The sequence below is a fragment of the Carcharhinus amblyrhynchos genome, chromosome 22, assembly GCF_965287045.1.
Source record: "Carcharhinus amblyrhynchos chromosome 22, sCarAmb.v2.hapA, whole genome shotgun sequence".
In the NCBI taxonomy this organism is placed as follows: domain Eukaryota; kingdom Metazoa; phylum Chordata; class Chondrichthyes; order Carcharhiniformes; family Carcharhinidae; genus Carcharhinus; species Carcharhinus amblyrhynchos.
In genome coordinates, this window is record NC_137345.1 from 45,449,703 (window position 1) to 45,464,446 (window position 14,744).

The 14,744-nt window shown below is 40.5% G+C and overlaps 1 protein-coding gene across 4 annotated transcripts in view; it reads right to left on the reverse strand.

Moving 5' to 3' along the window:
• The window catches only part of ilrun (inflammation and lipid regulator with UBA-like and NBR1-like domains), an 81,566-nt gene that overhangs the window by 51,897 nt on the left and 14,925 nt on the right, over nt 1–14,744 (reverse strand). For all 4 annotated transcript variants that reach the window (XR_013889252.1, XR_013889253.1, XM_080210237.1 and 1 more), the window contains exon 2: nt 824–978. Coding sequence is in view for 2 of the 4 variants with exons in the window: in XM_080210237.1 (XP_080066363.1) it covers nt 824–978 (155 nt within the window). In the remaining 2 variants the exon portion in view is untranslated. The remainder of the gene's footprint in view (nt 1–823; nt 979–14,744) is intronic.

A 14,744-nucleotide genomic window follows, 5' to 3' on the forward strand; every position in this document is an offset into this window, starting at 1 on the left:
ACATCCACAACTCTCTGGAGTAGAGAATTCCAAAGATATACAACCCTTCGAGGGATTCAATTTCAGCCTCTTGCCTGAAACTGCACCACGTTTTAGATTTCCAACCAGTGGATACAATCTATCAAGCTCCTTCAAACTCATGCATTTTTTTCAAACTGATGCAAGTGCAAAAAAAAGCTCTTTTTTAAAAATGGATTTACATTGCTTTCCTAACTGCCAAACCTTTAGTATCTGCAGAAAACTTAGGATATGCCCCTGACACAAAATAATTTTGAAGAGTGTGGAAAAGTAAGGCGATTGGCTTTTGCTACCAAATAAACCTGTTGGACTTTCACCTGGTGTTGCGAGACTTCTTACTGTGCTTACCCCAGTCCAACATCAGCATCTCCACAATATAAGACAAGACAGACCTGCATCCATAGCCTTCAGGATCAAACCTGATGCTATCAGCACCATCAAACATTGTGCGTTTATGCATGCACTCTGCTGATAGAAAGGGTGCAATTGGAGTCTGTGTGGCATATGGTTTACTGTGTACAATCCTGACTTGCCCTGTATTCCCCTATTCCTAATCTACCTCTATTTGTCAGCATCGGCACTGTGGTTTTGTCTATGTACATGGATACATAGGCAAATGTTTTCACCAACATTAGTATAACAGAGGTGGTTCACCAACTTCAGAACAATAAATTTTGTTAGCTAAGATAGGCATCTTTTCATTTGTCTGCGATTCTGTATGATGAACTTCAATAAGTTGGTGTATTTGATGTTTTTACATCAACATTTAACCTTTCAAAATGTCATTCTCTAGACAGATAATTACCTGTGTTCTGTATCCTCCATGTTTTGGTGAACTGGGTGTCAGGTGGAACAGACTCCCCCTCTCCTATTGTAACATCTTCTACAAATGACATAGAAGGTGCATTTATATTTGGGCTTTCAAAGTCATAGTAAGCACCAATGGCAGCCTGCAAATTCCTGAAAAACAAAATAAAAAGTTTCTCAATCAATTATCTGAAATCGACAAACATTTAATTTTTTTGAGATAACATACTGGAAGACCTGCATATAAATCCCCAGAAAACTGAATTCAAAAAGTATCACTGGGGGGAAAAAAGTTTGCCCGCACAACAAGGGCACAAACTTGATTTTACTTGGAACACAGAGCAAATAGCAAACACACAACAAACAAAGCACAACACCCAAAAAACAATAAACATTCATATATATACACATATATATTGCATTTAACATAGAAAATGCCCCATGATGTTTCAATGAGGTGTGAGCCTTTATGAGTGGGTTAGGATAGGTGACTGAAATTTGGTCAAAGAGATGCATTTTAATTAGCCTTTTACTGAGGATGGATACTGGGACACCAACAAGGAGAAAGTTACAGAAGTTGAATCTAGAGATGATAAAGGGGTGCATAAGGGTTTTGTCAGAGTGAAGGTAAGACAGGAGTAGGAGTGGAAAGACAGGGGCAAAGGTGGAAGCAAACAGTCTTTGTAGTGGATATGAGGTTTAAAGCTCAACTATGGGTTTACCTGGATGCCATGGATGCGAGTAGTCTGGTTCAACATGAACAACCAACCAGGGAAGGAGATGGATTCAATGGCTTCGAACATCCTGATTTTCAATTGTAGGAAATCCTGGCTCATCCACAACATAAGAAGATAGGATCAGGAGTCGCCCATTCAGCTCCTCAAGCCTGTTTTACTATTCAATTCAATCACTGATGATCTATACCTCAATTACGTTTATCTTTGATCCATATTCCCTGATATATTTACCCAACTTTCTGAACTCAAGGGAATATGAGCCAAGCTGTCCTCTTAGTTTGAGCCTTTATGCTCAGATACATACTGCTGAATGTGCATCATACCCTCTACCAGGCTAATACAACCTTCCAGAAGCGTGGCATGCAAAAACTGAACACAGGACTCCAGTCAGCATTTAACCAGGTTCTGTCCTCTGTCGAAAGCATAATTTCTTCCCCTTTGTTTCCATCTCCCCAAACCACACTACCCCCCCATCCCACCCCACCAAGCCCCCATGGTCCACATCTCCCATCTAGCATAAAAGCTAAAATTCCATCACCCATGTTAACTACTTTTTGCACTTGTACATAGTATTTTAGCATGCATATGTGGACACCCAAAACCCTTTATTCTTCAAGTTATTATTTGTCATTCTTGAATTCCAAGTGGATAATGCTCATTTTCCCACATTTAACTCCATCTGCTACAACTTTGAGTATTTGCTTAAGTTTGTTAATTGATCCTTTGAATTTCCTGCACCCCATCTACACAACTTACTCCAGCTCCTAATCTTGGTTTACCTGGAAACAGAGAAATGCAACTCTATTCCTGTATCCGAGACAGCCACATAGATGGTGAAACCCTGAGACCTAAATGCAGATCCCTAGAGAATACCACATGTTATATCCTGCCAAATTTCTCAACTCTGTCTTCTTACCAATTTGCAAGAAAGTCGTATGCCAGCATAAGCATACATGGTTATGGGGTCAAATGAAGGGATGGACAATTACAATAAAGTGCCTTTAGCAAATGGATGGGAGCTTACCCTGTGAAAACAGGTGTAAGGAGGACAGTATACATGTTAGAGAGCGATAGAATACAGAGGAGAAAAGGAAGGAAGCTTAGGATGGATCTTGGAGAGCTTGGAATGGGACCATGCAGAAATGGGAAGGGTGCTAACTATATTGAGATTAGGAGGAGTAGAATGATGCAAGAACGATCTCCCTGAGGTGTATCAAAGAATAGAAGCAGCAAAACTGAAGTCTTCAACATGTCCAATCAAACATATTGAAGCAAGATGTCAGCTGGATTCCCAAATATAACCATGCTTTCAGAAAGCCACCGAGTGGAATTTTTGCCATTAGGAGACGGATTCCTCATGATACATGACAAGTTTCAAAAGTAGCAAGTACTTGAGATCCAGTTGCCTTATCTTTCCTCTTTATGTAAGATGTAAGTCTACTTGTGACACTAAGAAATAAACTTAAAATATCGAAGTGAGTCATGTTCATTATTCTGTAAATTATTTTAGATCATATAGAAGCATGGAGAAAGACTGAACAGGACAGAAAAAGCAATGTACTGGATGTTATTCTTTCAGCTTTTCTCTTCAAGCCAATATTTCTCCCAGTGTTCATCCACAAGTTTATTCCTTCCAGATGGCAACAGACACAAATTATTGTTCAATCTTGTATCCAAAAGGCCATAACATCAGGTAGTTATACCATCATAACCACAACTGATCCTGTCCTCATCAGTTTAGTATATATTACTGAATAATCACCTGAAGCAAAAATCTTCAATCTGTCTCCCACCTTAAATCAGGATGTGGAAGCTAACTTGATAGTCTCTACCCTGAACCCATTCCACTGCTGGGATCAGGAAACAGAGCTCAGAGCAGATATCAAATCACAAACCATTTGGATTTATTAAGGTTCAAGTAGTGAATAGACATGGTACATCAACAGAGAGCTGTGCATCATTATTTTGGCACAAACAAATCTCAAACTAAACATTTACACTGTTAATTGTGTTTTAAATTACATCAGTAAAGATAACAACTGCAGAATAGCAGCAAAGTCACAACCTCAATGGACAAATAAATTGAACAATTGTGGAACTGCTTAAGATGTCAGTACTAAAAATTTTCTAACTGGTATTAATCAAATTAATTGCAATCCATCATAAAAATCAATTATACAATGAACATCCTACAGTACCCACCTGTCAAAACGTCTTGCCCATACCACTGAACATAACAGAAAACTGGAAAAGAAAGTCAGTCAGCCAGAGCAACTCCCCTTTTGGTGTTGCATTCATCTTGGACCAGAATCAGGAGCAAATCCATGAGCAAGTCCTCTGACCTGCCTGCCTCCTCTGCAATAGGTGCCCCATGATGTGAAATGTGAGACTGAGGTTAAAACAAATTGAGTAATAGCCAGTTAATTAAAAGTTATAGGGGCAGAAAATTCTCGACTCAAGAAACATGGTTTCCTCCAAGCCACAGAAATTGTGTGTGGCTGGGGCGTTTGTGAGTGGCTCACAACCATGTTGAACAGCACTGCTCCATGCAATAGTCTCCACCAAAGATATTAATGGCAGAAGCATCACTGCAGAAGCAGCCTTTCATTGGGGGCCTCGCCTCTGCCAGGCAGCAAGATGGAAGGAACATCGGAACATGTCTGGGAAGATACAAGTATGGAAATGGAAAAGGAAAAGTGCAATAGTACAGAAAACCATTCCATGCAAGGTGAACTGCCACTTTGTATGTTACAAATATTCAAGTTTGAAGTGAGCAAATATTTTCTGAAAGCCAAGACCATCCTAATTCTTTCTAGAATTTGTGCCAACTGTTAAAAAATCCCATTTTTGAAAGACACTTAAGGTCCAAACAAGTGTGGCAATACAATTGTCAGACAATGAGCTTGAAAGCAGAGTGAAAGGAAAAGTATTGCCCATAACCTCAGATTCCTTAACAGCAACATAACCTATTAGTTTATCCTTGAAAAATTAGACTGTGATATTTTCCTTTTCTTTGATTGCATTTCTACTGACTTTTGGAACAAAAGATAGCAGGATTGTCAAACAATAGGACCGTAGAAATGTTAATGGCATAGAAAGAGGCCACTCAGCCCATTGTGTCTGCACCAGCCAAATGGAGAGAGAAAAGAAACTAGCCACTCACATTGCAGAACCTGGTCTGCAGCCTTGCAGCACTCCAGATACAGGTCAGGTATCTTTTAAATGAGTTGAACATTTCAGCCTCAACCACAATTCAGACATTGAATTCCAGATACCACAACTCTCAGGGTGCAAAGGTTTTCCCTCATGTCCCCTCTAATCCTCTACCGACCACCTTAAATCGATGTCTCTAGTAATTGATCCCTCATCTTAGGGAACAGATCTCTCCTGTTAACCTTCAATTTTGTATACCTTAATAAGGTTACCTCTCAACCTCCTCTATTCAAAGAGAAACAACCCTAGCCTATCCAATCTTTGCTCATAGCTGCAATTTTCAAGCCCTGATAACTTTCTTGTAAATCTCCTCTGCACTCTCTCCAGAACAATTACGTCCTCCTAGTGATTTAAACTGTATACACAATTCCAACTGATCAGCATTTTACACAGCTCCATCATTAAATCCCTGCTTCAGTCTTCAATACCTTGCCCAACAGAAGAAAGCTTTCCATGTGTTTTCTTGATCTCCTTGTCCAGCTGTCCTGCCACATTTAGGGATCTGTTGATATGCACTTCAAAGTGTCTCACTTCCTCTCACCCTCTCACGAACTTCCCATTCACTCAGTATTTCCTTGCTTTGTTTGCCATCCCCAACTGCATTACCTCACACTTCCCTGGATTGAATTCCATTTGCCACTTTTCCATCCACTCAACCAAACCACTGATGTCATTCTGGAGACAACAGCTTTCCTCTTCACTAACTACACAGCCAATTTTTGTGCCATCTGCAAATTTCCCAATCATGCCCCCCACATTGAAGAGCAAATCATTGATAAATATAAATAGCAAGGACCCCAACACAGAGAAATGTGGAATGCCATTAGAAATCACTTTCCATTCACGAAAACATCCATCCAACATTACTCTTTGTTTTCTGTCGCTGAACCAATATTGGATCCAACTTGCCACCTACCACTATGAAATTTCACTTTTCTGACTGGTCTGCCATGTGGAACCTCGTCACATGCCTTACTAAAATCCATGTGAACAACATGTGCTGCACTACCCCCATCAACATTCATTTGCTTTCTCAAAACATTTGATTAAGTTAGCAAGACACAATCCTCCCCGAAGAAAATCATGATGACTAATCCAGATCACACTGTGCCTAAGTGACAGTTTACCCTGTTTCTCCAAATTGATTCCAATAATTTTCCCACAAGCAAAGTCAGACTGACCAGCCTACAATTTTTCTGGCCTATCCTTTACACCTTTTTAAAATAATGGTACAAAATTTGGAGACCTCAAATTCTTTGATATTTTGCCTGTATCCAGTGAGGATTGGAAAATGATCCTCTGAGCACCCACTGTATTTCCTACCTGACTTCTTTTAATAGCCTGGGATTCAATCAATTTGGCTATGATTTATCCATCTTCAAGGACAACAGTCCCTCCAGTATTACTACTCTTGTTATGCCTATTGTGCCTAATATTTCACCCTCCTCTTTAACTAGACTGTCTGCATCACCCCTCTCCTTCATGAAGACAAAGTACTCACAGAGAACTCTGCCCACATCTTCTGCATCAAAGCATAAGTCACCACGTGCATCTCTGATAGGCCCTATTCTCAAGCTCTTTATGAAGTGGTGAAATTTGGTTTTCTTTCATTTTACATGCCAGTATTTTCTCATATCCTCTCTTTGCTTTCCTAATTTTACTTCATTACTGTACTTTCTCTACTTCAAAGCTTTTTACAATATAAAGCTTTTGATTGTCAATTTTTTTTTCTGCAAAATCTTTCCCTTTACGCCTCTGGAAAGCCTGGGGCCCTAGATTTGGCAATACCATTATTTTACTTTGTGGGGACTTGACTAAACAGAATCTCATTGTTAAATGCCTACCACTGATTTGACACACTTTTCTGTTCTAGTAACTGTATCCAGTCCACTTTCATGAGTTCAGCTTGGTAAAATTTGTCTTCCTCCAAATTACAGCCTTCGCTCCTTTTCTATTTTTGTCCTTTTCTCATAATGATGCTAAATCTAACTATATTATGGTCACTGCCTCCAAAGTGGTTGCAAATCCATTTCTACTTCTACAAACTGCCCAGCTTAATTTTTTAAGATTAAATCTAGAATTGCGCCCCCTCTCACTGGGCTTGTTAAAAGGTAGCTAAAAAGTTCTCTTCAATGCAGTTCAAGAATTTTGTGCCCTCTGTGCTCTTCACACTGTTCATATCCCAGTTGACAATACAGTACTTCAAGTCTCCAACTATTTCTGCCCGAATATTGGAGACTACAGACGACAATTTTCCCCCCTTCAGGGTCAGCTCAAAAGGAAATATTTATCTTCCTTGTAGCATCTTAACAACATTTTGACATCAAAACTAATCTCTAGATTTAACAAAATAAAGCTCCCAAATAAAAGTGAGTATTTTCTATTGCTGGTCTAAAAGCCAATTAAGAAAACAAGTCACCATCTCTCAGATCAGTTGGAAGATGATACAACAGTGAGCTTGTCAGTTAGTGCACTAGGCCTGATCTGAGAAAGCAAGTTTGGGTTGCTGATAGCCTAAAAGCTTCCATCTGCTCAATGCACCTGTATTTAAACTGGCAGGGCTGTTGTTATAGCAGCACCAGTGTGCCACATTGTGATTAAACATTTTTAATTAGAAAAGCAAAAACAAATGATATATTTTTAGTATGCATGAGAAGTAAATTTCAGATAACTCAAGCTTGAGATGGAATTCAACATATGACACTCGAAAAATTAGTTAATTTTGTTAAGGGTTTGCAAATTCTAACATTAGCCGTAATGTCATAACTTTAAGAACATTGTTCCTCTCTACACATTAACTACCCTGATATGGATGCAGGATACTTTGGGTTTGAGTTATTATTCCATTTGGTTTCTTAAAATATATACATCACCATTAGCAAATCTTCTACTAGTGATCTTTTGTATCTATTGAAATTGTGCAGCTTGTCATTTTGATGACTCTCTTTTTATCTCTACCCAGAAAACCCCACAACTAATCCCATTCTGTTTAGATGGACCAGTTCCAAGGGACTGCTGAAGCATGCAGTGGAACTTAACCTGTTAAAACTGCACAGCTTATCAGCAGCAAATATTGCAAACACTTCTTGTTGATAGCTAGTGTATTTTTGGGAGGATTCGAGCACAGTAGCGAATTCATACAACAGCCAAAATTTCCATGAATTCACTTCACCAGCAAGGTGTCCATGAGGTCCTACTATAACGAGGGTCCATTTTCTTCAAGACTTTAAAATAGCATTTTCCATTACCAGACAGATGCAAAGTTCTAACACCCGTAAATAAGCATGAGAATTCTCCAGTTTAAAAACTTCTGCAGCTCAAACCATTTAAATTACCTTACAAATTAAACCGCATCAAGACACATTTTCAGGAGCTAGAATGGATGAACCTGAATTGATGCATCTTATTTTGTGCCTGCTCACATTTCTTTCAGTGCCACACAGAGCTCACGGGCCATCAGCAATATTCCACCAGCCATCCTCCTTTAATGTTATTGCACAAATTAAGTGTCTATCCCTTAATGTACAGGACTTGGTATAAATGTGTATGTTCGATACTGCTGCCATGCTGCCATAGTGGAGGACACACCTCATCTACATCAAGGAATGAAGTGGAAGTGGTCAAGCGCTTCCACTCTTGATGTCGGTGTTCAGATCACCAACAACCTGTCCTAATCCCTTAGGTCGAAGCTCTAGTTAAGAAACCCCACCAATACCTCTACTTTCTTAGGAGGTTAAGGACATTTGGTGCATCCGCTACAATTCTCACCACCTTTTAAGATGCACCATAGGAAGCATTCTTTCTGGTTGTATCACAGTTTGGTATGGCTCCTGCCCTGTCCAAGATTTCAAGAAACTTGAACGAATCCCAGTCCATCCACGCAAACCATCCTCCTATCTACTGACTCGGCAAAGCAGCCAGCATAATTAAGGACTCATGCACCACGGACGTTGTCTCTTCCACCTTCTTCCATTGGGAAAAAGGTACAAAAGTCTGAGGTCATGTGCCAACCGACTCAACAACAGCTTCTTCCCTACTGCTGTCAGACTTTTGACTAGACTTAGCTCGCACTAAGTTGATCTTTTTCTGCAGCCTAGCTATGACTGTAACACTACATTCTGCACTCTCTCCTTTCCTTCTCTATAAGCAGTATGCTCTCTGTATAGCATGCAAGAAACAATACTTTTCACTGTATACTAATAGATGTGACAATAAAGCAAATAAAGCTGAAGAGGAACATTTTATGATTTCCATGCTAACTTTGAATATACAGGAAGAAGCAAACACTTGAGAAAAATAACCAACGACACAAACATGAAATTATCCTGGCAAAGTTAGCCTCATTCCTGAAGTTTAGAGTGATTACTTAACAGATTTGTTCTCATCCAAGCTGGCATGCCAAGCATTCACATGATGTTGAGACAGTCACAACTGAGTTGGGGGTATTTGGAATAAAGGCAAATCTTTCAATAAAAGTAGTAAAGCACTTTTAAATGATACCATGTCAAACTGCAAACACTTTGAAAAAGATGACAAGACTTCCAAATTGTTACTTTTGAAGTGTGCGAAATATTCACTGGCATTTGGATCATAAATTCAAGTGAAATGCCATAAATGTTGTTTTGTAATGCAGAAACAATTCATTGCAGACTTGTGCTAAAGAATAAGGTATAATTGGAACTTTTAACAAATATATTCTAAAATAATTCTATTCAAAAGGTCTGACAGCACTCGCATTTAGATGGCCGTGTGGATTGGCTGAATGCCTGCTCTTTCCTCCATGCCAGAGATCATGGCTTACTCTGGATCGCAAAGCAGGGCACTGAGCAAAGGACGAGATATATTCGGAACATTAAGGCTATCGAGCACCGCAATATTCTACTAAATTGTATGCTGGAAATTGAGTCAGATAGATTTCACAATAAAATCAACTGCTGCTTCCTGGGTTGAGGACATGGGATGTAAAGCAGATTTCAAATTCATGTGTAGTTAGCATATCAACAGTTTCAGATACTGAATCTTGGCAAGTGGTCATTCTTTCACAAACAATCATAACTCTACAATGCACTGCTAGAACTAGTGGCTAGCTTTAACTCCAAGTGTTGGAGATTGGACTTGATAATAAATGGATTCAAAGACGTCGATGTGCAGCCCATTATTTTAATTAAAAGAAACTAGTTCGTCCCATTTGTTGAAACTTATCTTTCTAATCAAAAGAGTTTTATTTTCTCCAGCTTCAGAATTGAGGGTGGGTGTGGATTTAAGGCAGCAATATAATACATTGCAATGGAATCAAAGTTAGTGGATTCTTCTGTGTGCTTTTGGAGGTGGAGGACAACATCTAAAGCTCTTGGCATGTCAGGGCTTCTGGCACAAGTGTAGCAGGGGTATAGACTATGCATGATCAATTCCAGGTTCCCTTTGACAGCTGAGGAGATGGCACCAAAAACATTGCCCATGAGGCCAGATGTACACCACCAAAACCCAACTACAGGACTACGGAAACCACCTGATGGGGTTAGCCCACACATGGCAGCTGTTGTTAGCTCCATACAGCTTGAGCTCAGAGAACCCAACGGGGAGCTGGGCTCAGAAAACCATTGGAAATGATAGCTCCATGCTCCTAGAGAGTAGGGGCCCAGAGAAATTCTGGAACAGTTGTCAGCTCATTGGAGCTAGCAGTTGGGGAAAAGTGTAGCCCATGGCGAACCATGATTGTTTGCTCAGCACAGCTAGATAGTTGGTATAATTTAAGTGGTGAAATGCTAAGTTGCAACCTGGTCAACCCAACAGGATGTGGAGATGCCGGCGTTGGACTGGGATAAACACAGTAAGAAGTCACAACACCAGGTTAAAGTCCAACAGGTGGTAGCAAAATCCACTAGCTTTTGGAGTGCTGCCCCTTTGTCAGATGAGTGGGAGTTCTATTCACAAAAAGAGCATATAAAGACACAAACTCAATTTACAAAATAATGATTGGAATTTTTGCAAGTCTTTACAAGTAAAGAAGCCTTGAAGTTACAGACAATGTGAGTGGAGAGCGCGTTAAGCACACATTAAAGAGATGTATATTGTCTCCAGACAGGACAGTTAGTGAGATTTTCCAAGCCCAGGCAAGTTGTTATGGGGGTTACAGATAGTGTGACATGAACCCAAGATCCTAATTGAGACCGTCCTCGTGTGCGGAACTTGGCTATCAGTCTCTGAACAGCAACTCTTCGCTGTCGTGTGTCGTGAAGGGTGCCTTGTAGAACGCTTACCCAAAGCTCAGAGGACAAATGCCCGTGACCACTGAAGTGTTCCATAACAGGAAGAGAACAGTCTTGCCTGGTGATTATCCAGTAGTGTTCATTCATCCGTTGTGGTAGCGTCTGCATGGTCTCCCCAATGTACCATGCCTCAGGACATCCTTTCCTGCTGTGTATCGGGTCGACAACGTTGGCCGAGTTGCAAGAGAATGCAACCCAACAGGTAGCAGTTTTGGACAAGGTGATTGAGTAGCTGGGAGATAAGCAGTCAGGGAAGTCTGAGCTGGAGTCAGTATTATCTGGCAACTTAATGCAAGTCGAAGCAGTGAGAAGGCTTCCAGGCTGAGATGCAGCTGCTGCTTGGGAGATGAGCTGAAATCTCTCATGTAGAAGAGAGAGTTTGAAAGGATTTTGTGACTCAGTAATCACTGACACATGGGTGGGTTGCTTGACGAGTTTGTAGGATCTGTCCTCATTTTGCCTACGAAATTAGTGAAATTTATGGTGTTTGACCACTGTTGCACTGTTAACTCAGATTTACTTCATCTCAATTCTGCATATTATTACAGCGCAAGATAAAGTGCTGTTCACATGTTTTCTGCTGTTCTGTTGTTAAAAAACTTAGTTTGTTTAAATCTTGTTACATTATTCTATTAATGAACACATGGGATTCAGGGGAGGCAGTGGTATCGTCACTGGACTAGCAATCCAGAAATCGAGGATAATACTCTGGGGACCAGTTCAAATCCTACCGCAGCGGATGGTGGGTTTCAAATTAAATAAAAGTCTGGAATATAAACTCCATTGATGACTATGAAACCATTGTTGATTGTTGTAAACACCCACCTGCCTCACTAATGTCCTTTTAAGGAAATCTGCTGCCCTTACCTGGTCTGGCATACACTTGACTCCAGAGCCACAGCAACATGGTTGACTCTCACTGCCCTCTGAAATGGAGGGCAGTTAAGGATGGGAATGAATGCTGGCCCAGACAGTGATGCTCACATCCCATAAAAATGAATATAAAAGAAATTCAAATTTTATCTACAATAAGTAACTGGTCTGCAACCAAATCTAACAACATGCAAAATTAGACTTCAAGTCTCTATAACTTCCTTCAGTCCTATTACCACTGCCACCACATCCCCTCCACATCTAACACCTCTAGTTCTCCAATATCGATCTCTTGGATAGCCCCAATTACACTGTCATATCATTGGCAACTGTGCTTTCTCCTAACCCAAGGCTCAAAGCTCTAAATTTCCCTTTTTAAAACTCTAAGATACTTGGTCAAAATGCTCTTTTGACCAAGCTTTTGGTCTGCCTTTTACATGGCTTGGTGACCAATTCCGTCAGATCATGTGGTTTCATCCTTCTACCCTTCAAGAAGCTCTGTATACCTCCTGCATCTTCATACCTTCAAAAATACTCCAACAGCAGGTCCCCTGATACTCTAACTTGAAACAGCTTCCGATTTTCACTGTCTCCAAATACAGATAACAGCTCCTTGATACTGTATGCCCAGCCCAGTACATAGCCATCATAGTCATGTCCTCATCACCAGATACACCATGGACATTGCTCTTTACTCCCCAAACTTTGATCTTTGAACAACTCACCTTGTTCCATCCCTCTCATGTTTCTCCCAAAATCACCCTTCGGTGGGATTCAAACATGGGAGTTCTTTGAAAACAAGGGTCGGATTTGGAAAGTGACAATGACCAAGTATTTCAGAGAAGAAAGGGACATTGGAGATCAGGTAGTCATTTACAAGATACAGGGATCAATAGTTGAGTGCACAACAGGGGTGATGACAGCACATTAAAAGGAAAGCCAAAAACACCCAGTGAGAGAATCATTTTACACTATTAACACTGGGGGGGGGCCAGGAGGGCAAGTTCTGTTTAAATTTTCCTTTTGTGTTAATAACTTCTATCATTTTTAAAATCCCAAAAGTGTTATTTGAACTCTATGCTTCTGAGATCAATTCCTCATTTTCAGAATGCAAAAAGATTATTTTGTGTGCAGGAAGACAATTTTCCTTCTGCAATTTAGCTTCCTTAGCAAATAATGTGTGCTGTAGTCATGACATGATTCTTATCTATCCAATTACCATCAGAGAATAATTTTCAATCATCAGAAGTAAAATAGCGTGGATACTGGAATCTGAAACAAAACATAGAAAATGCTGCAAAATCTCAGCAGGTCTGACAGAATCTGTGGAGAGAGAATAGAGCCAACATTCGTCAGGATGACCCCTCTTCAGAACAGGACGAAGCTCTGATCAAGGGTCATTCTTACTTGAAACGTTTACTTCTTTCTCTCTCCATGGATGCTGTCAGACCTGCTGAGATTGTGCAGCATTTTCTGAACTTGCAAACGCTTCTTCTCTCCCTGCTCCCTTACTTCCTCTATCGCCTGAGGATTGATGCATGGCCTCCTCCTGTTTCTCAGCTACATGCTGCCCCTTGGCAAATCCATTTGAAGGCACAGCATTAGTCTTCACACGTACATTGACAACACCTAACTCTATCTCACTGCCACCTTTCTCAACTCCACCACTGTTGCTAAACTATCAAACTCTGCTTATCTGACATTCAATACTGAATTAGATGTTTTACAATCAAACATTGGCGAAGAAAGACACCACTGCTTTCGGTCCTGCTCCAAACTCTGTTCCCCAGCTAGTGGTCCCATCCTTCTACTCAGAAGCAAGGCAGCACTGTTGCCTCACATCGCCATGGATCTGAGTTCAATTCCTGGCTTGGGTCACATGGATTCTGCACGTTTTCCCTCCTTCTGCATGGGTTTCCTTTGGGTGCTCTGGTTTCCCCTCATAATCCGAAAGATGTGCTGGTTAGGTACATTGGCCATCCTAAATTCTACCTCAGTGAACTCGAATAGGTGCCAGAGTGTGGTGACTGGGGATTCACAGTAACTTTGTTGCAGTGTTAACTTAAGTCTACTTCTGACTAATAAATAAACTTTAAACTTTCAATTGATTCAGATTCTTGGCATCACATGACTCCAAGATGCATATCTAACCTCATTTTTGCGCCACCGGTAAGACTGTTTATTTTCTCATTTTTGGAGGCCTCTACACTCCAATATCATGTAATCTGAATATGAGATAGCTGCTCCTCTAATTCTGGTATCTTGCGCACTGCCAGTTTTAATTGCTCCACCATTGATACTATACCCGCTGTTCTGTGAACCCCAAGCTTTGGAATACCATCCCGACAGCTTGCTAATTCACTTCCCTCCATTAAAACCTTGCTTGAATCCAAGTTTTTGGTCATCAGATGTAATACCTTCTCATGGGGCTTGGTGTCATAATTAGTTTTATAATGTTCCTTTGAAGCACTTTGAGACATTTTATTACCTCTGTTCCCTCGAAGTACCCCAGAAGGTGCACTGGGGAACCCCTCAGAAGTCCCCAGGCAAGGACTGCAGAGGAATTGCCCAGGAACTTTCTATTTCTGCTGGGCAATTACCCTGAATCTGGAACCCTCTGAAATTGATTTAAAGTCAGTGAGATTTCAGAGGTTCGAACTCTCCTAGCAGAACCAGGAAAGGTTCAAAGGAATAAAGCAGTTCGAACTCCTGAGCAACTACACTAATTCTATGAGGAACCACACACCCCAAACATACTCTTTTCCATGTTCTTCTGACAGGAAAAAGATACAAAAGTCTGAGATCACGTACCAACCAACGCAAGAAC